At 39.8% G+C, this 21,380-nt stretch overlaps 1 protein-coding gene across 1 annotated transcript; it reads right to left on the bottom strand.

The window, feature by feature from the left end:
* Positions 1-1,220: 1,220 nt before the first annotated feature.
* Positions 1,221-20,055, bottom strand: edem1 (ER degradation enhancer, mannosidase alpha-like 1). Its single transcript, XM_084063588.1, has 13 exons — positions 19,626-20,055; positions 18,165-18,424; positions 15,176-15,248; positions 13,760-13,863; positions 12,543-12,714; positions 11,286-11,469; positions 10,916-11,090; positions 8,675-8,795; positions 8,133-8,303; positions 7,403-7,476; positions 7,211-7,307; positions 5,752-5,934; positions 1,221-3,920 (listed from the first exon to the last, which is right to left on the bottom strand). The coding sequence occupies exons 1-13, from the start codon at positions 19,905-19,907 to the stop codon at positions 3,831-3,833; spliced, it is 1,986 nt and encodes a 661-aa protein (XP_083919714.1). The 5' UTR covers positions 19,908-20,055; the 3' UTR covers positions 1,221-3,830.
* Positions 20,056-21,380: the final 1,325 nt, after the last annotated feature.

Here is a 21,380-nt window from a genome sequence, read left to right as displayed (position 1 = left end):
TCTTCCACAGGCTGTTGCTTTAGGCCCGTTCCATTCCGAATAGCCCCTTGTCATTTCAAACTGTGAGTACAATCTACTCAACGAATCAGGACATCAACTGTGAAAGAAGACAGAAGACTTTCCCCTGCAAACAGCCATTTTTCAAGCAGACACATGCAAAGAAATGAAGTCATCATTGCATTACATTTCACATTATAACTTTGACAAAAGGTGTTCGAGGTCAAGAGAGACCAGAAGGGAGTTATTAAGTCATATTCCTGCTGAGCTTGATTTTTAGTCAGGCTATCATTTCTCTTAAGTCTGGCATCCAATAGGAACTCTTCATCGCAGTGTTATGCAGTCTGTAGTTATGATCTCAAAGCTTCTTTCAGCAGACAGTGATTTCATCTCAGATGTATTACCAGAATGTGAATAGTAGGGGTGCTCCGATCAGGTTTTTGGGGCAGATACCGAATGCCAATTTATTTTTCTTCTTTTATAAGAAAAGGTTTACTCTTCGCTACTACAGTAACTGTACCGGCTGTTCTTCTTAGAATGTACCCCTATGATGACACCGTCTTTGCATAGACATGCAGTTTGATTCTGGTTGTCCATTATTAAACACAAAGGATAAAGTGACACATTTTGAATTTGGTAACCTCTTTTAATTAAAGCAAGAAATCATAAAAGATTTGATTTCGCGGCCTGGAAATTAAGTCATTTGCAGTGTAAATCGGCCAATTTATTAATTCATTTTGGTGGCCGATAAATCAGAGCACCCCTAGTGAATAAGCGTCAGGCGACCCAGCCAAGATGGAAAACAAGATGGACTCATCACCTGCAAACGCACTTATGTTACATTATAAAAACTGTCTTTTCAGTAGAAATGGGTAGAAAAGTTCCCCAAAAAGTTCAGTACTGCATAGGACAATTGGAGCTATACATTGTAGGGAGGTAATACGCTGAAATACAATGGGCAACTCTAATGTCAGAAAACTTAACTTTGCACAATAGTTGGAAATCACATCAAACCAATTTCTGTTGTATTAATTAATTGTTGAGCTGTACCATCAAGTGTAGTGAAGATGCCATGTGCATTAATTTATGAAACATTGGAAAAAGCTGAAATACTGTATAGGCCTCTAAGCCAAATATATTGTACAGAATAAAGACAATAATTTATTAAAGCTTCTGTAGAAAATGTACTTTTCCATTTTTCACAAATAAACAGCAACACATCGTCGTGTCTACTTATTTTGGTATTTATTATTAATAATTTCACAGACTGATTTGAGGAATCTTTTTTAACATCATGACGGAGTCCAACTATGATTTATTCCAACCTCAGGTCAACCAGAGAGGGAATTATTCAAGAGGAATGTCACCAATTTTAGGAATTCCCAATTAACGTTACCCTCAAGTAGACCATTCTAATCGACAAATGGTCAACAATGTCTACAGTCTGATGCTGTGCAGTGCATCCCAACATTTTGGGGACATACTGCATGCTTCAGTTTAAAATTACATTTTGATAAGCTTTATTTTATAAGACATAACAAACACCCATATCCCAAATATCTCTCCATTTGATCAAAATCACTGTCAATAGAGCTGTGCATCGATTTAACATCACAGTTTAAGTTTGATGATGAAGTCCTCCGACTCAGTTTTCTGTCTCTAAGGAATTAACAGTGAGGCCAACCTATTCTTAACTATGCCAGGGTAAGTGTGTAAATAGAAAGCGTATTTAAAATTCAGTGTTAACCTCTGCAATGAAGTTCTAGGATCTACCACATACATACCTAAGGCTGTCCCAAGACAAGGTAGGAAACACCCTTTCAAGACAGTCCTTTTCTGAAAGTTTTCACTCAATAAATTCCTTTAAACCCTGAGTTTTTACCAAATAAGCATTACTAGATATGTTGTGAAATTAAGTCAAAAATAAAAACACATGAAGGCTTCCTTTTGGACAGCTACACCCATGCACAAGTACACTTAAATTATTTTACAAAAGCTATGTTTATGTTCGGTGACAAAGAGTTCAAAAAAGTTTGACTACACAGGTCTACTAGTGAAATGGTTGTTAAAGACAGGAACAGCCTACTGAACCTTATAAAAATACACTTATGGCTTGTTCAAACTGTTGTGCCTTTAAAAAGTGAGCATTATGCCATCATTAGAGTAAATACTGTACATATTACATGAAATGATTAGCATAGTGTCATATAAAAAGTGACCTCGGTGGTGGGGGGGCATAGCCACAGCATCCAATGGCTAATATGCACTAAACAACATCCAGAAGTACAAAACAAAACGTTTAAGGCACTTGAAAATAGCCAATGTAATCCCTAAAAGCTCTTTAAGTGTCTAATTCTAATGGAGCATCTGTTGGCCCATTGTAATGCCCAATTTATACAGTACTTGGCCACGTCTTGCCAAAAAGGAGATTTTTTTCAAACATTCCAGCAAGAGACACAGTCGTAGGACAAAGTCTGAATTTGCCATTAGACATCAAGTAACATGTAGCCTGAGAGACACATACATTGGGTTTTTCTCTGTTACAACAGAGACCAGGATGCAACTGAACGGGTTATAAACAGCAAACATGCATGACACATTTCTTCTGTAAAGGCCAATACATACTCCTTCCGACTTCAGACAATCTCCCGGTTAGGAAAGGCTTCCCGAACTATAGTTCGGCAAGTCAGGACATCTGGAGGTGCATGGGTTCCGAGGACGTTTTCTGGGACCGCCTTTCCAAAGCTCGGAATGACGTCAATTTGTATAATTTGTATATCACATCCCTTTACGAAGAAAAGTTTGGGCGCCAGAGGGAGTATGGGCCGTGCTTTACTCCCCTGACAGAAAACATATATGCTAGGTTTACCTAAAGTTTTGCAGCCTAAGCAAACAGTTTGACAATCGCATTCTGGTCAGTCCTCTTCATGAGGGGGAATTATACACGGAAAGCATGACACATTGACACATAGTAGCTCTGGCAAACAAGACAACTTGGGGAAAAGAGCAATGGAGTTCAAAAAGGCACTATGAACATGTTCCAAAAATTGCCGATCTACAAGCTCACATGTCGCAGTGCTACGTGTTGTGAGCTTGTGGATTAGCTAGCCCTTATGCAAATGCACCGGGCAAATCAAGAGTAAACTGCAGGCTGAGGCACTAATCATCATGTTCAGTGAGATGTGAATGCTGAGTGTACCCATGTTCACATGGCAACCATTTTCGTTAAGTTATGCCCCCAAGTAGAACATAACAAAATGACTGCCGTGTGAATATGCTCCTTTATATTGTCTATACCTTATAACAAAATGAGTGTCTGGATGGCACTGTTCCTCTTAACACAATATATTTGTTCACAGCTCAGCTGTGTGTTCAATACACATTCACACACAACACTCACACGCACACACACACACACACACACACACGCCTGAAGTTTGAATCACACTTTTTTTTTTGGCTTAATTTGTTCCTGAACAAAAATAAAACAATCCCAGTCATTCTAAAAACCACATCCATAATTGCAACCGAGCAGCCACCTTAAACTGTCGCAGAGTTTGATTCTACAGCCTCTTCCAGCGCAACTTATTTCTTCACCTTGTTCCCTCCCCACCGCCGTAAAAACGGTGAAAACATTATACTTTCAATGAATACAGTGAATACTCAAACTGCTGATCTCAGCGTGTCTTTTAGAGTGTTGGAACGTCCTAGTTTGTGGGGCCTGTGCGGTGAAACGCTTTAGGAAAGCAGCAGGTAGATCTGATCCCTTCTGACCTCATCAAGTCTGTATCCCAGGGGAACCTGATCCCAGAGCGGTTCGGGGCAGTGCTTCCTCAGAACAGCCCCACCATGTGGTCAATCTGCCTCATGTAGATGCTCTTCAGGGGCAGAGCGTACCGTCGCTCCTCTGGGATTCTGTCACACTTTCAGGAGGATGGGAGAGACAGAGGAAAAGAGTTTTGTTGATTAATTGAATACTTTATTAACAGTTTGCAAAAAAAGCACAGGAAGTGCAGTTCAATACAAAAGGATGCTAAAGGGATTAAACCCAAGAAAGCACTATTGTTTCCATTGGGGTCCTGTGTATTCAATTCATCGAGTGGGGTGGGGGTGTTAAGTGTTATCATTTTTTATTAAAACAAAACATTATTTTGTGAAATGGTTAAAGCACTATTATATAGTAATCATTGCTATATAGTGTTTGTTCAGTAACAGGGGTCGACTGGCCGTGGTCCTGCCCATATATGGGCGTATGGGGTTTGTTTATCGTCATGTCTGAGTCAGAGTGACGTGGCCGTGGTCCGCCTGCCGGCCGGTCCTCTGAGCCAATTTTAACACATCGGGTGCCAGCATTTTTTCATAACAACTTACCTTGGGTGCCAGCATTCTCCCCATTGACTGCGCTTTGCTGTTTAAAGCTTTAGACTCCGCGACGAGCAAATCCACGTAAAAAAAAGCATCCATTCATGTTGAGCGATGACCCTGGCTACATCCTGGATCGATAACATTTCACTCGCAAGTTAACGGAGACGGATCGCGCACCGCGCATGACCGGTTTTCCACACCGGAAACAGATTCGGAGATATAGGCGTTTTAAAGAAGGAAATAGACAGCAAGCGGATGGAAGCCATGTTTTTGTTTCCGGTGATCTATCTAGCCCTTCCTTCTCAAGATCACAATGGGTACTCTCAGACCTGCTCTAGCCCCGCCCGTGTGGAGAAAAACGAAAAAAACAAAAAGACTGAAAACACGGTTCAGACCGTGAACGGCACCAGAGCGCTACTATGTGAAAACACGGTTCAGACCGTGATCGGAACCCGATGTGTTAATATAGGATCATTGATTTTAATATTTTTTTAATATTTATTTTTATTAATATATCATTTTTCAAATACAGCAAAGTGCAACTCAAATAAATGAATAAATAAATAAATATAGCATAAATAGACTGAAGTCCAACAGCACAACCAAAGTTAACCACTTTACAACTGCCATTAGAGTCTGGGTGGATCTAAACAACCAGTAGTCAACATGCTAGAAAGTGATGTACTGTACAATAGGCTCTATGCACAGCAGCCATATTGGAAAGAAATTGGGCTGCTTCCTTACGGGTCCATTTGGTTCCATTTGTACACTCTCAGAGTTAGATACCCGTAAGGGGCCATTTAGAATCCCCTCAAGGAACCATGAGGGTGGACCTTTTGAGACACACTGGTGTAGCAGAGTGTTTACAGTGAGCCAACATGAACAATATCAGCACCCTGTTTGGAACACAACCTTAATTAGCATGATTGGTAACACATGTGAAGGAAGTAAGAAGCGGCCCAATTTCTTTCCAATATGGCTGCTGTGCATAGAGCCTATTGAAAATGAGAGGGCTGTGATTATGGGCTATAGGCCACATAGACATATAAAGGTAGACGCCTCCTCTGGCTCTAAAGCGTGTGTATTCATGGCGGACGCACTTCCGCTTCTGGGGGGCAGCTGGAAATTTCCGCGTATGTCACAGAAGGGGGCGTTCAGTAGGCCAATGAGAGGCAGGTGGGGGCGGGACAACTAGATTCTGACAAGTCCTGGAAAAGACGCGCTGTGATTGGCCAGTAGTCAACGCGCTGTGATTGGCCAGTGCCCGTGCCCCCCGGAAATATGGCAGCCACCATACCAAGCACGTCGCTCCAATGAACTGCAGAGGCCAATGAGGTATCTAGGTTTCTATATCTGTGATAGGCCAGGCTAGAAGGATAATGGTCTTACATAGCTGATGTTGCTTGGAGCCGTGTCCTTGGGCTGGTTGTCCAGCGGTACGCCGTCCTCGCGGGGGGACAGGTCGTTCCACTGCTTCTCCCTGAAACGCTTGTCTATAGGCACCACGTGGCCCTCTGTGGTGAAGATGTATTTGTTCTCGGACTTGTGCAGTGGGTTGTCGTCGTCGAAAAGCTGACAAGAGGGACAGGGACGGACAGACAGACGGGTGTTGGTGTTACAGTGTGGCAGGGGCTGGGCAATTTCACTTCAAGTCAATATCACTATTATTTCAAACTCTGGCCTCGATTCTGATTAATTAATGAACGATTATTAAAAAAAGAGTGAAAATAGCACATCTACAAGCTCAGAGCTCATTTTGATGCAATGGGTTGTGAGCTTGTAAATTGATTATTTTTGCATGCTGCCATTGTACAACAAAGTTTAATACAAGAGGTTAATTAGACAAATTGATAAGAACATTTTCTTGTCGATTTGTTGATATATAATAATAATAATAATACATTTTTCGATTATTCTATTAACCTACATAAGATAGATTAGCTTATGTAGTCAGTTATTTCTTCCAAATGTCGGTTTTGATATATTTGTCGGTGAATTGCCCAGCGCTACAGTGTGGTTTCATCAGCGTCACAGGCAGCATTAGTAATCCTGCTAAGTGGCATGTGGTTGGTTAGTTCATCTTGACCCTGCTGCATGGCGCCCTTAACAGAATGGAATGTTCTCTCCTTCGTGCACACATCATCATAATTGCACAGCAAAAGCACAGCAAGAAATGGGTATAGTCATTTACATCAGCACACTGTGCAATGTGTGCATGTACATTGCACAGTATACCAAGTTAAGTTACCACCAAGACATCTCTGTCCTACAAAGCTGAAACAAGTTACGGTAGCACTTGCTATGCATCCTATGTGTATAACGCATCATGAACATACTTAAAAGGCATTATTATCTGCTCATAACCCTGTATAATCAGACATAAATACTCATGTTTCATAATAACCATAACACATTATAAGGCATTTTATAATGACTTAAAAGTATTGAGTGTTATAATACTTCATAATTGCTGCCAAATTGGTAACACTTGCTATGCATCCCAAATAAATTCTCATAGTTATAATCCATTATAATCAATTGATAATGCTTTATTATCACTGTTATAATGTGTGCATAATTATTATAATGCATTATTACAATGCATTATACTACGATTATAAGTGGTCATTTGTTACTTTATGATCATTTGATAAGGCTTTATTATCTAAAATACATGTGCTAAGGGGATCACCTGCAACCACTGCAGATGTGCTGCTATATTGTATTAATATACTCTACAGCAGAGAATGGTTAAAATAACATTTTACTCATTCAAATAAGCCCTGGAGTGTATAATTTTTTCATCGCGTGAAATAAAAATGTTTTACTCTTGACAAAGCAGACGTACCAGGTAAAGGTATTTGCAGGTCTCGCTGAGAAAGAAGCTCTCCATGCGATCCTCTTTGGACTTGTCCACCACATGGTGGAGAGTTGCATATCCACATCTGAAAAACGACACAAATTAGTTCCAAGACTGCACCACAGACGCCACAAAAAGTTGATGCACTGAAAAACACTTTATTTTATTTCATAGCCATACCTGACTTTGGCATTTTTCTCCAAGCTATGAAGAATGTCCATTCCAACATGGAGATAGAAAGGATTCTTGGTGGCCTGGGAGGAAAGAAGCAACAACTCACTCACACAGAATCACTAACATTATAAGACATTTCCTGATGAGAAGAAGGCTACAAGACAATAATTCAATAATCGTTAACCACTTAAGCCGTATATTAAAAAAAAGTCCTTTACCCCCCTTTAAAAAAAGAAAAATCATAATGAATGTGTTATACGACATACCCAAAATAGTGACGCCAGTGTTACAGTGGTTAATATTCCTACAAAATTTTACAATTACCAGAATTTTTTTTTGTTTTGTGCTGTAAGTCCTTTTCAAAAATGTATGACTTGCATTTTTGCCTGAGAGGGTCCAATATTAGCATGCTGCGTTTTTCTAGCGGTTTTTAGATAAATTAAAATATTCTTAAATTTCCAGCGCAAGCCACAAAGTCGCACCACTCCTTCCTGTTTTGATGCTGGTAGATGTGGTAGGAAGGGTGGGACAACGGCAAATTCAGATCAAAGTTTGATATTAGACCCAAGACCGCTTGCCTGAATCAATTTTTCCTCCATGATTCATTATTTGATCACCCGGTTATGCACGCAGGACCGTTTCACATGCGCACCATGCTGTATCGGCGAAACATTTTTTTTTAAAGTGTTGACGCCTATAGCGATGCACCTGGGTGTGAACGGGTCTGGATGGATACCTGATACAGCAGGTAGGTGGACTCCACCAGCTCAGGTCGAAGTGGGTAGAAAAGCACATCAGGAGCTTGCAGCTGCCAGTTGTACCTCTCCGGCAGAGCCCCGAAGCGCTTCCAGATGGCATAATAGAAGGCATGTAGGCAGATGGCATTCTCTACGTCACCATTCAGCACCTAGAACACAGTACCATTAGGTCAACAACGCACACAGAAATGTCTGAGTTATCATAGCTGAATGCATGGATTAAAGCATAATAACATCTCACGACTGAAAGTGTGTGTATGGCCAAGTTCTAATTAAATGCGCGATTGAGTGAAAGGAGCCCCCAATACTAGCGCCGTGTCCTAAACAATTAACACAATGACTAAAAATGATGATGTTTTAGTCATTTGTTCCTGCTGCCAAACAGGTGAAGAAATCACAGATTGAGGCTTTAACCGTAGGCTATTTTGCAATGCGCAACATGCATCGCTGGCTTCTATGAATGGACCCCAGTCGTGGGCGACTGAGAATTTGAATCAATATGAATGCTCCACAATCTTACCTGCAGTCCGGGGAAGAAGGCCTGGAGAGAGTCAATCCATGTGTTCATGATCTGACCGTTGAACATGTTGACGTTGACGTAGAGAGGCGGGTCACCCTCTCCTTCGTTGCATGACTCCCTTCTGGAAACCCCCGAAACACAGAGAGAGGCTTTACAAAACATGCAATTCTACTCCATGTTGTCATTATGCCTAATTCATACTCTGTGGTACAACGGTGTCACATGCTGACTGATTTACAAGCTCAGCAAGTGACACTGTCGTGTGATAAGAGTGCAAATTAAGCGTAAAGGGCTGTAGGTCTATATTCGGATAGTAATCATTGCTATAATGTTTGTTCAATAAGAGTGGTGTCTCCCTGTCTCTCCAGCTTTTTAGAAAACAGAAAATACATGTTCAGGTTGGGATACCAATTTTATCCAATCAGGAGAGAGAACTCACACAGGATACAGGACAAACGGACACAAAAAACGAGCAGGCAGAATTGGAACACTATAAAAATTAAAGCTGATAAATGGGTACTCTCTCCTGATTGGCTGAAATTTGACCACCCACCTGGAAATGTATTTTCTGTTTATTAAAGAGCTGGAGAGACCGTTACTGAACAAACACTCTATAGCAATGATTACTATCAGAATATAGTGCTTTAACATTTTAACAAAACACTTACCCTAACATTAATAATAAGTGTAATGACGGAGTCAGAAATAATAGCATCAGTGGAAAACGATATCATTCATTGGGATCACTTTCAGAATGAATTTGATTAATGATAGAAACACTGACAGACAATAAAAAATCATCAACAGGACATGTTTATAGAATGCTGTTGTTCATCAGTGAGGATATACGCAATGCGACACGTTGTGAGCTTGTAGATCAGCTATTTGCACTCTTTTAAAATATTTTAAAAAGGAATGGTTTTGCGCATACAAGGTTTCTATGCAACAGCGACATATTTGCAACACGGATACGCTCTTTCAGCCAACACCCTGCCTCACACCCATGAAGTTTACACCTGGGAGTTGCAGTACAATGACAGTGGGTGGACTCGTTTTAAATGCCCCGGTGCGCCACTTTGTCATTAATGCTGAGGGCAGAGTTACCCATTGAAAAGGCGTATAAAAGCACCTCCCAAGGGCGGCGCATCACATGCGCCATGAAGAACAAACACGTTTCTTTAAGAGTTGATGCCGCACAAAGATGAGTAAAAGTATTAACAAAAATGCAACCATTTTGCAGGAGAAAACGCACTGCCTCACAACTCATTGTTGCCACATCATCTACTATGTGTGTATTTGAGTTTGTCATTTTGTCTATTAAAGTTTTGACCAAGGTGGCACGGCCTGCACCGTGCCACCATTATGTCTTTATATCAAGTGAAAACGTTACCCAGTCTTGTAACACTGCGGGCCACTGAGCAGTGGGAGGTTAAAGCTACAATCCGTTCATTTTATGTCTCTCCCGATGGAGAAGTGTGGTGTAATTACGTGCCGTCTGCTTCAAATAACTTTATTGACATTGTCAACCAGAAGGTGTCCTATGACACCAGGGTCTACATTTCTCAATGGAAGAATAGGGAGCAGACCTGGAATTTCGTCATCTTAGGGGCACGGCCAATTGGCTACTTTTGTTGAGGGCACAAATGCCAAGGCAGGAAGGACATCAAATAAAACAATGATTTTAACCTCAAGGCATATCATTTTTTTAGGTGCAAAAAGGCCAAACTGAGAAGCCACGACAGCCATGGCTTCCATGTAATTCCTGGCCTGGTAGGGAGACCACCTCCAACCACTACAGGTGTGCTAGTTATATTGTATTAACACATTGATTGCCTAGATCGAGTTAACTCGTTTTTTTTTTTTTTTACTTTTTTTTTTGACCCAAAGACCAAGGAGATATGATTTTTCGAAGATCTAGACTCCTATCCACTTCATTGTTAACTTATAAATTCTGTATCTCGGCTCCTGAGTACTTTTTCAATGAAAAATCTCTGGCATAAAACTGCAAAACAACTGAAATAATTCAGGCAGTGAATGTGTTAACATACTCTCCTCGACAACATTTCATGAATGAAATATGTCCTGGATTATAGCTTTAAGTGCCTTGCCCAAGGGCATTTCAACGGTGGTTGTAGAGGGAGGGATGAGTGAGTGTTACTCATTCACTTCCCCGTCCCACACAAAAACACCCCAACCAATGTAGACCTGACCCATATAGCCCTATTGTGTTGCAGGACTGACCCTCTTCTCAGGTGATTCTGGATGCTCTCATAAGAAGCTTTGAACATCCGGTAGTCCTCCTTCTCACCGAATAGGATGTAAGACTTCAGGAGATACTCATAAAAGGAGTCCATACCGGCCCCTAGACCACTCTGCTTGCCCACCCACTGGCCTGTCTGGATGTTCACCACGTTGCCTGGAAGTTTTATGACAGGCAGACCAGAGAGAGAGACAGAGAGAGAGACGCAGAGAGACAGAGGTGAAGTGACAGGAATAGAAAGGGGTTGGGAGGTTAGAAGAGAGAAACAGATGTGGACAGATAAGATTTGAGTGTTGTGTTTGTATAATGGAACATAATGTATTGGTGACAGAAGTGAGAAGGCATGCTCACCCAGCAGACCGGTTTCGTTGCTCCTCAGGTTCCACAGGGCTCTCACAGCCCGCCTCGCCACCCACTCGAAGGTGGAATCTCCAATCAAACGGCTCAAAATCCCAAACTCCACCAATAGGGAACCAGCTCCCGCTGTACAAGTCTCATTGATGCTATCAGGTGGGACTCCAGTCTTCAGGTTCACCTGCAATTGAATGAATGAATGGTTTACTTTGGTCGCACATTATGAAGGAAAACAGTTGACAAATTGTGTGAATGTCAACACCTCATACATCATAGATTCATTCCGCAGTCCATTTCACACAAAAGATTTACATAATGAGCAAAAAGGCTGAAGCCCTGGGCTTATCCAATATAATCCATAAAATAAATGAAAAGTTAATCCAAAATATCCGCAGTATAAACAAAACAAAATACAGAATGACGAAAAACTATTGACTTTCATTATTTCATATTTTATGGCTTTTTAAAACTCAACAAAGAGCTACTACACACGTTTATCTAGTCACTAAGACCATTCCATAGTTTGACTCCCAAAACTGAAACGCATATATATTTTACATATTCTCACTTTACAAGTTTCAAATATGCAATTCAAGGAACAAGGAAGTCTACTGAGAAATATCTCTGTCTTGTTTGTCCTCCGAGTTCACTTGTGACATGACTAATAATTGCTACAATAATTGGGTGCTATCAAAGAGAAAACCAGCACTCAGGGAAATGTCCTAAACCACTTAAACCCTATATACTTTAATGACCGGTGTCTTTACTTACTTGGGCATCTACTTTTAACCCTGTAGTACCCCAAGTTTCTTCACCAAAAATAGCCAATCTACAAGCTCACAATGTGATGCATTAATAATAGACGAACATTTGCCGGAAATAGCTGATCTGCAAGCTCACAATGTGATGCATTGTGAGCTTGCACATCAGCTATTTCCGGCAAATGTTCGTCTATTGTGGTTAAGGCAGAAACATGTAATGTAAGTTTCCTTTTTGCTGCATGCGCCAACTAAATAAAAGTGAAAGGACATTTCCATGAGTGCTGATTTTCTCTTTGATTGTGGAATGGACTTTTCTAGACCCTGCACCCGGTAAATTAAGTTAAAGGAAACAAATTGTGCTCGCATTCTCTTGCAAATAATAATTGGGTGCTACAATCCAGTATGACACTTAAATAATGTGGACCTTCTCACATCTTGGCATAAAAATATGTTTGGCATCTGTATAAACCAAAACAAGAAGACTCCAGCTCACCCTGGGGTAGGGAATGCCCGTGCTGGTGTTCTCGAAGGCTGGCAGCAGACGGACGGCCAGGTCATGGGCCAAGTGGAGAAGCTCATTGTCGTAGCCCTCCAGGCCTACCTTACCAAAGGGATGTTTAGGGTCAGTCAGCAGAATGTGAGAGGAGATCAGGCTTCCTAAGATCCTAAAAAAAAAGACAAAGATACCAACATTGGAATCTAAGCTTAGTAAATGTCAATCTCCATCATCGATAATATGTATAGGCTGCTATTTCCAGCCAACAAGATCATTATTGTTTATTGACTAGAACTAATGCTGCGTATTTAGATTCTGTGTAATTCACTCTGGGTAGGAGCGACTGCTAAATGCCTAAACGGTATATTGTAAGAGTATCATTCTTCAGGATGGAAGCACATTTTGGGAACTTATGAGCACATGGCAGCTGTCTGTGACAGGGAAGAGGACAGTCGTTGACTGAGTGTTGATGTGCAGCAGGGTCGAAGAACAATGTACTTGAACCTACTGAAGTCAGTCATATCATAAGACTAATCATTGTCCTGCCGTGTGGTAATTACAATGACTGAGAACCTCTTTGCCAACATAGCATGTCAAAGCACAACCAGTGCTGCAGTCTACCTCTTCCTGTAAGCACCTGTGGCTTCTAACTGTGGGCAAGTTGGATATTATGGGATGAACTGAGCCGAGTATTGTGGTCATAGCAATAGCATATGCTGTTGTTGTGTTTTCTGTGGAAGACGGTTTCATGGATTCAAGGGGTTTATTCTAACAAGATCTAGTACAGGCTTTATTCCTGGGGGGTGGATTTAACATGGAAACACTTCCACTATGAAGTACTAATTTTATACATTAATAAAAGTACAATGTACTATATTTATTTAATAGTACTAATAATTACACGTCAAACGGGTAGTTATTACTCTGTCACTGTGTCAGAGTCGTTTACTAACTTTGTCATTTACTAACATGAAAAAAAGTGTCAAGACATTCGGGCTGCCATGTTAAGAAGGGTGGGTCGCATGCATTTTCAGAACATGTTTATTTTATTCATTATTCATTGTGTTGAACAATGAGTATTAAAGTATTTTTTAGCATAAGTGTTTTAATATTAATGTTAAATTATCATTAAAATCTTCACCGCCCACAGGTTGGGAATGGCTGGTACATTAACACAAAATGTGTACATAAATAATAAAACGTGACATTTCTACCTGATGTTGGCCTCAAACACCTGCACGGTGGAATCCTTGTCAAAAGACACAGTATCTATGACCAACTGCACAGCTTTGTGGAATTCTGTCACATTGCCAAGAATCTGTGAAGAGAAGTCACATTATAGGCTACTATTTCACAAATTAACTATCAATCTATACTGCTTTCTTTTTTTTTTTTACTTAAGGATCAAGTCTATCTATTTTCATCATCATCATTTTTATGTGCCCCAAAAGGGAATATCACAAAAATAGTGATAATAGTCACAAGCTATAATACTAGGTAGTCATTACTGACAAAACTAGACTTGACGAACACAAAAAAATTGAATAATCAACAAAGCTAGTCACCTTGAATCGACAAATCCATTATTCATAAAGTCCTGCACATTAAAATGTGTAGATATGGTGGACATAAAAACCTTGGAAATAGTTTTTCTTGCTAAGAGTAAAAGCCTACCAGTTTTTATTCAATGTATTTTTAAACCAAGAGAAGGAAAGCATAATTTAAGAGGGTTGTGTATTTTTAAAACCAGTAAAAAAGCAAGAACTAATGTAAAAGCTAGATGTGTTTCAATATTGGGAGTTATACTGTGGAATAGCCTTAGTGATGGGTTGAAGTTGTGTACATCTCAGGGGAAATTTTAAAAAGCCTTAAAAAGTAAAATAATTCAGGAGTAGAGTTTTGAGTCATTCATTCATTCAAAAACACTTCACTCTTAACTAGACAACACTGGCTCCCTGTGTCATCCAGAATCCATTTTAAAGTCCCATTTGTTTATAAAGCTGTCAACGTGTTAAGTGCCGACCTAGATCACAGACTCCCTGTTAGAAAAACAAACACCCAGTGGAAATAGTGGCAGCACTCCAAAAAACAGAAAAGGTTAACCTAAGCCACTGTTTCCACTCGTATGGTGTTTTATTTCCACTTTGTATTTCTTGTATGCTTCCTTTTAATCTAGCACTTAGAGCTGCATGTTTTGCATGAAGGGTGCGACACAGGTTCATTTGATTGAAAGTAGGTAGCTGATATATTGCACTTTTACCTTAGTGCTAGGTATACTCTTAGTTGCTTGTTTTAGAAGAGAATGCATTTAAGACTTCTGGTGATTAGTACTTATTGCTCTGGATAAAAGCATCTGCTAAATGACTGTAATGTAATGTAATTGATGACTTTTAATTCATCAATCACTATTCCATCTCATCAATGACCATTTGACCTGTTCTATCCTGTTTTTTTCTTGTCTCTTCTGTTCTTACTCTATCCTCTCTCTTCTCATGAAAACTACAAAATGAAGAAGCGTGCACTAAAATCATTTCTTTACACCTGTAATGTAACAATATAGATGATTCGGTTTCACAGCAGTATGTCGTACTGTTGTACACTAGATAAATGCCCAGTGTGAGCCAGCTTACCAGTAAGGTGTCTAACGTATCAATTAGTGTCAAGGAGTAGTTCCCCAAAACGTCATTTATGTTGATGTTTGACCTGAAATGAGAAAGGCAAAACAACTTCAATTGAGTGCTAAGGGTAGAATAGACACATTAATACAAAGTGTACATCCTAAGGGGCTGTGTCTACAGAAAGCGATTCATGCGCACAGGAGCGCTCTGGATAGCGTGTCCAGAGTGTTCATTAATCGATGCCCACAACGTTCAAACCAGTGTAAATTTCATTGTCTAAAACCATGACAAAAAATGATAGTTTTTTTCACCGATGAAAACTAAATAAAAACTAAGCTATTATGACCAAAACTATGACTGAATATACTGACAAATAAAAACTAGACGAAAATATTAGGGAGGGACTAGATCCAGTAGAACTAAGACAAGTCATTTTATTCTTGGTTGCGATCGGGTGTGGTGCTCCAAAAATAGCCGATCTACGCGTTGTGAGCTTGTAGATTGGCTATTTTCGGAAGCCGATCTACAAATCAGGCATTACAACGCCATTAAGGCCTGCCAAAATTCATTTTAGAAGACTAAGTCAACTGTAGATTTAGATTTAGAAATTATATTTAGTCAACAAAAACTAAACTAAAACATTTCAGATGACTAATATATGACTAAAAGTAAATAAAAATTGTATTCAAAAGTGTCAAAATGAACACTGGTTCAAACCTATCAACCATTGCTGTGCTCGAACATTGTGTCATCTGCGTTACTTACTATAAGCAGAAATAGTCTAGCTGAAACAACGGTAAACATGGACATCTCATGGTTTTGGTAATGATTCAATGTCAGGTAGTAAATGACCAGCTTGTCAGGCGCAGTCAGGAGGATCTAACGTGATACTGATGAGTGGCACTCCTCTCCAAAAGTTGAACATTATTTTCTGCTTGAAGTGCCCGAGCGCTCCGCAAAAAAAAACGCTAGACCGGACGCCGAAACCCGATGCTTGGTGCTGTGAAGAGGAGCGTCCAGTGTCATTACCATAGAAATGCATGGCAGAAAGTCACTGGCAGCTTTTTTTTTTAAAAACACCTTTCTGTGACACGGGCCCTTAAGTTATAGTAACAATACTGTTACTGTATGTTCTACACTTTCTGTGAAGAATGTTGCCAGTGGTGGAAAGTAACTACGTACATTTACTCAAGTACTGTACTTAAGTACAACTCTGAGGAATTTTTACTTTACTGGAGTATTTCCAATTTTCAATACTTTTACTCCACTACATCTCAGAGGCAAATATTGTAGTTTTTACTCCACTACAATTTTTTGAAAACTTTAGTTACTAGTTACTTTGTAGATATACATTATTACATTATAAAACATACATGAACCACTTTAGCCCTGTTTTATACATCGGCTATTTGAAAACAGCCGATCTACAAGCTCACAATATGTCGCGATGCAACACATTGTCAGCTTGTAGATCTGCTATTTTCAAACATTTTTGTACTTTTACTTTTGGTACCTTTTCCACCACTGACTGAATGTTGCTGGACTGCATCGCTGACTAAAGAACTTCAGCCATGGAGGCCGAGCAAGTGTGTCATGTAAATAAGATACGGAGTCGGGACGATTCAACAGTAACCTGCTGCTGGCTTCTGGGTAGGCTGAACACACCCGTGTCCCTCATTTGTTTACAACTACTGACATGCAAATGCTAAACCTCAGAGGACAGTTAAGAGGAAAACTAGTAAAATACTCACAGCTAATTTGTCCATTTCTAACATACGGATGCATTTGGTTACATTTGTACACACTCAAGACTCAAGAGTTGAGTTAATTGAGTTGCATTTACTTAGACTAGATCTTAGTCTATTTTGATCAGTTTTTCCCCATGTTATCTCTACAAGTACATAGTAAATAAAGGAATTCTGGACGAAATGACACCAAAGCATGTCTAAGAATACAAATGTTGTTAGTATGGTGTCCCGGAGATAAAAATCCTGATATTAACAAACTGGTCAATGCTGTACTGTACCGTATAAATGGCATGACGTGACCAGCATGCATGCGTCTGTCACCTTCCCCTTACTAGTGTCTATGAGTTTAACCCCAGCATGCCTATTCTGGGGGAAACATTCACCAAATATAGCTGATCTACGCATCGCGACACGTTTTGAGCTTGTAGATCGGCTATTGTTGGCGTAGACATTTGGTGTAAAAGGAAAAAAGCAGTACGAGTACATTTAAAGGGTTGTTTCACTTAAAAAAGAAAATGTGGGTTATTTTACTCAGGCTTTTGTGAGCCCCCCAGACAGTTTTTAAGTTACTTCATTCAGTATTTAGATATTTGATATTCATTTTATCAGACACGCCCCCTTCCTATTTTTCCAATTTTAACATGTTAGATTCATCAAAAACACCCATCCTTGGTTCTGGTGACTCATCCTGCCCTCCTCCTAATACATCAGGGGGCCGTGTTTTTTCGATAACTTTTTTTCATGTATTTAATTTAATTTATTTTATTGTATTTAATTATTTTTATTTTCTACCAAAAATATTAAAAACAAATTAAAAAAGTAATTGACAAAACACGGTCTCCTCACGTATTAGAAGGACAATGTCACTCACCAGAACCAAGGACGGGTGTTTCTGATGAATCTAACATGGTTAAAATGGAGTTTGAAGTTACAATGGGTTTGTATAGGAAAGGAAATTTGTATTCTTAGACATAGAAATTAGACATAGGAAATTTGTATTCTTAGACATAGAAATTTGTATTCTTAGACATGTAATTTCGTCCAGAATTCCTTTATTTACTATGTACTTGTAGAGAATATCTAAAATCTAAATACTGAATCAAGCAACTTAAAACAGGTCCGGGGTGCTCCCAAAAGCCTGAGTAGATGATAAAATTAACCCAAATTTGTTTTGAAAGTGAAATATCCCTTTAAGTCCGTTACACTAAGACAGTCTAGAGGGTTTAAGTGGTCAAAGCATTGCGAAGACTCACGGGTTGAGTTTATCTGGTCCCCGGCCCTCACAGTCGATGGGATTCAGCTCGTCCTCTGGAAAGGCATATTTCATGTAATTATCATATCCAAAATAGAACATGTCTTTGGCCATGTCCTTCATCTTGGCTTTGAGGGCGTGCGGGAAGGAGCTGTACCTCCTCACGTATTCGTCCTGGTGCCCGTCGAAGAGGCTCAGGTAGGACTTCTGAGGAGACCCGGCAGGACCCTGACAAGAGGCGAGCCAGCTCTCTTCTTCACGCTGGGGAAGTGCCATATGGTTCAAAATCACATTCAACAGCTGGTACTTCTTAACCCAATAACTATCGATGTTATGACAAACTATATTAACATATCAGGTCAGGATCCTGATGATAATACATTTTCTTTTGAATTGTTAGCTAAAATAGCCGATCTACAAGCTCACAATGCGTCACGTGAGCTTGTAGATAGGCTGTTTTCCACTATTTTTTTCAAATTGTTTTACAAAGTCAATTACTGAAAGTAGCTTATAAAATAAGACTTAACAAGTGATTAAAACCAGGAAAAGACAAGACATGTAATCGTATGCCATACATATCACAATATTACAATATCCCAAACGATATAGTCTCATATCACGACATATCGATACTATCGATCTAGCCTTGGATAAAGACTGTCATAGATGTATTTTATGGAGTCTGACTTTTACTTTCGTATCTATGATAGATATGCACAGTGGTGTAAAGTAACTAATACATTTACTGAAGTACTTTACTCGAGTACAATTATGAGGTGTTTTTACTATTTCCAATGTTCAGTATTTTTACTTCTACACCACTACATCTGAAAGGCAAATATTATACTTTTACTCCACTTTAGTTACTAACTTACTAGTTACTTTGTAGATTGATTATTATTACAAAATATACATTAACCACTTCAGCCCTATATACATTTCAGCCATTTGAAAATAGCAGAACTACGAGCTCACAATGCGTTGCGAGCTTGTAGATCTGCTATTTTCAAACATTGTAGTACTTAGTATATTTTGATGCCAATACTTTACATATAGACAATATCAATTATGCCCAGGAGCCCAGCCCTATACTTCATGCTTGATGTGGCCCTTTGGCAAACTGTTAATAAAGTATTCAATCAATCAATCAATCAATCAATGAAAAAAGCCAAGCAGCCCAACCAGTGGTCCTTGAGGGGGTTCCAAGGGGTCCCCAGACAAATTAATTGTCAGGAACTAAATTGAACCTTGTGTGTCTGTAACTCTGAGAGTGTACAAATGGAACCAAATGGACCCGTTAGGGTTTGTACACTCTCAGAGTTAAATGAACACTGATGATGATGATACTACTGTGTAGATTGGGACCCCCTGGCATATCTTTTTCAAATGGGGGTCCCTGGGCTAATAATGTGTCAATTTGGGGGTCCTTGACGCAAAAAAAGGTTGAAAACCACTGCCTTACATCATCATCCTTGCTGCTGTGGCCTGATGATCCTCCTGCTGGGATCCTCTGGGACCAGGAGGTGGTCTTCAGCGGGACCCCCTGCCCGGACCCCCCAGACCCTCTTCCTCCTCTCTCCTCCCTGAACAGGCTCAGGTCCAAGGTGTGCAGGTTAAAGGTGAGCGGGTTGAAGTTGAAGCCCCAGCTGACGCCAGGTCCCATCAGCCCGAAGCAGAGCCACAGCACACAGCTCACACTCAGCCTCAGCACGACCAGGCCCAGCACTATTGACCTCCATTGCATCTTAAACTCATAGTTTACTCACGTAAACCTTTAATGAATAAAAGGAGGAACGTTAAAAACCCCAGTAGAAGTTTTGTTTGGACCCGGGGAGCAGGTTCAGAAGTGTCTCTGTCCTGCTGCTGTGCTGTTTGCTGCTGCAGTGCACTTCCTGTCAACAAAGCGGTCCCACCTCAGTGTTGCCAGATTTCGCGAGGGAAATAAGCAAACCTGGTGCAGGAAGGAAGACAAGCCCAAGGGAGGCAACTATTAGGGCACTGTTTCCCAAACGCTGGGTCGGGACCCATCTTTGGGTCGTGGACCAACTTTTATGGGTCGCGATTGAAAATAGCCCTTTTCCCGTTTTCTTTATTTAAATACATTTGAACGATTATTAAAATAATTATAATAAGGATGAATATATTATCTAGATTTAGATTTTAAAAAGTTTAAACAAAACAAAATCACAATTTTTCATCAATTAAAACCAGTTCCAACGTTTTTCAAAAGTATTTCATAAATAAAATGAAAAAATTAAATAATTTCCATAAATACACTTTAAAAAAAGTTTAAGAGGTGAAAATAGCAGATCCACAAGTTCCGCATTGTGAGCTTGTGGATCTGCTATTTTCACTAGTTTGGGACTTTAGGGTCATTCACTAGTTTGGGTCTTTAGGGTCTTGAGCTAAAATGTTTGGGAAGCAACCACTGTACTAGGCATTGAAATGAAATGTGGAATATTTGGAATATTATTTTGTCTTTTTCAGATAGGGTTTATAGGGACACACATGCACATTAATTTGGGGGTCCATGACATGAAAATATTTGAGAACCACTGGTTCAAATAATGAAAAAATTGTGAAGCAAGCCCAAATTAAGCAACTACACTCTACCAATATTTACAAGCAACTTCACAGAAAAGTATGCCCAAAGTCGCTTATAATAAGCGGACATGGCAACGCTATCCCTCCTCCCACTCTATCGGACTTTGTAGTGTGATTGGCTCCTCGGTTCCACATGATGTACGTGAAACAGGTGTGAGGTCTACGGCGATTGGCCAGGCGGCCTGTCACTCACGTGGTGACTTGGGTATCGTGGCATGCCTGCCGTTTAGTGTGGAGCTCCAATAGGATCCAGCCACCAGCATGAGCTATGTGTGTGGCTTGATACTCCCTGGTAGTACTGGTGTTGCTTGTAGATCTGTTCTTTTTCGGCAGTGCCAGTGGTTCTCAAACATTTTTATGTCAAGGAATTACATATAATACGCTTATATGCACAGTATATGTACAGCATTCAGCATATATACAATATATATGTATAATATGCATATATATATATTATATATTATTCATATATGTATATATTATATATATATGTATGCAGTGGTGGAACAAATACTAAATGTTCAGTATCAATACTGCAGTGTAGAAATACTCTGTTACAAGTAAAAGTCTGGTAATCAAAATATACTTAAAGTACCAGAAGTAAAAGTCCTCA

This window comes from Gymnoscopelus microlampas, assembly GCF_963454915.1.
Source record: "Gymnoscopelus microlampas genome assembly, chromosome: 7".
Lineage (NCBI taxonomy): Eukaryota > Metazoa > Chordata > Actinopteri > Myctophiformes > Myctophidae > Gymnoscopelus > Gymnoscopelus microlampas.
The sequence above is the reverse complement of the archived record's forward strand: the minus strand, read 5'-3'. Positions and strand labels throughout refer to the sequence as shown.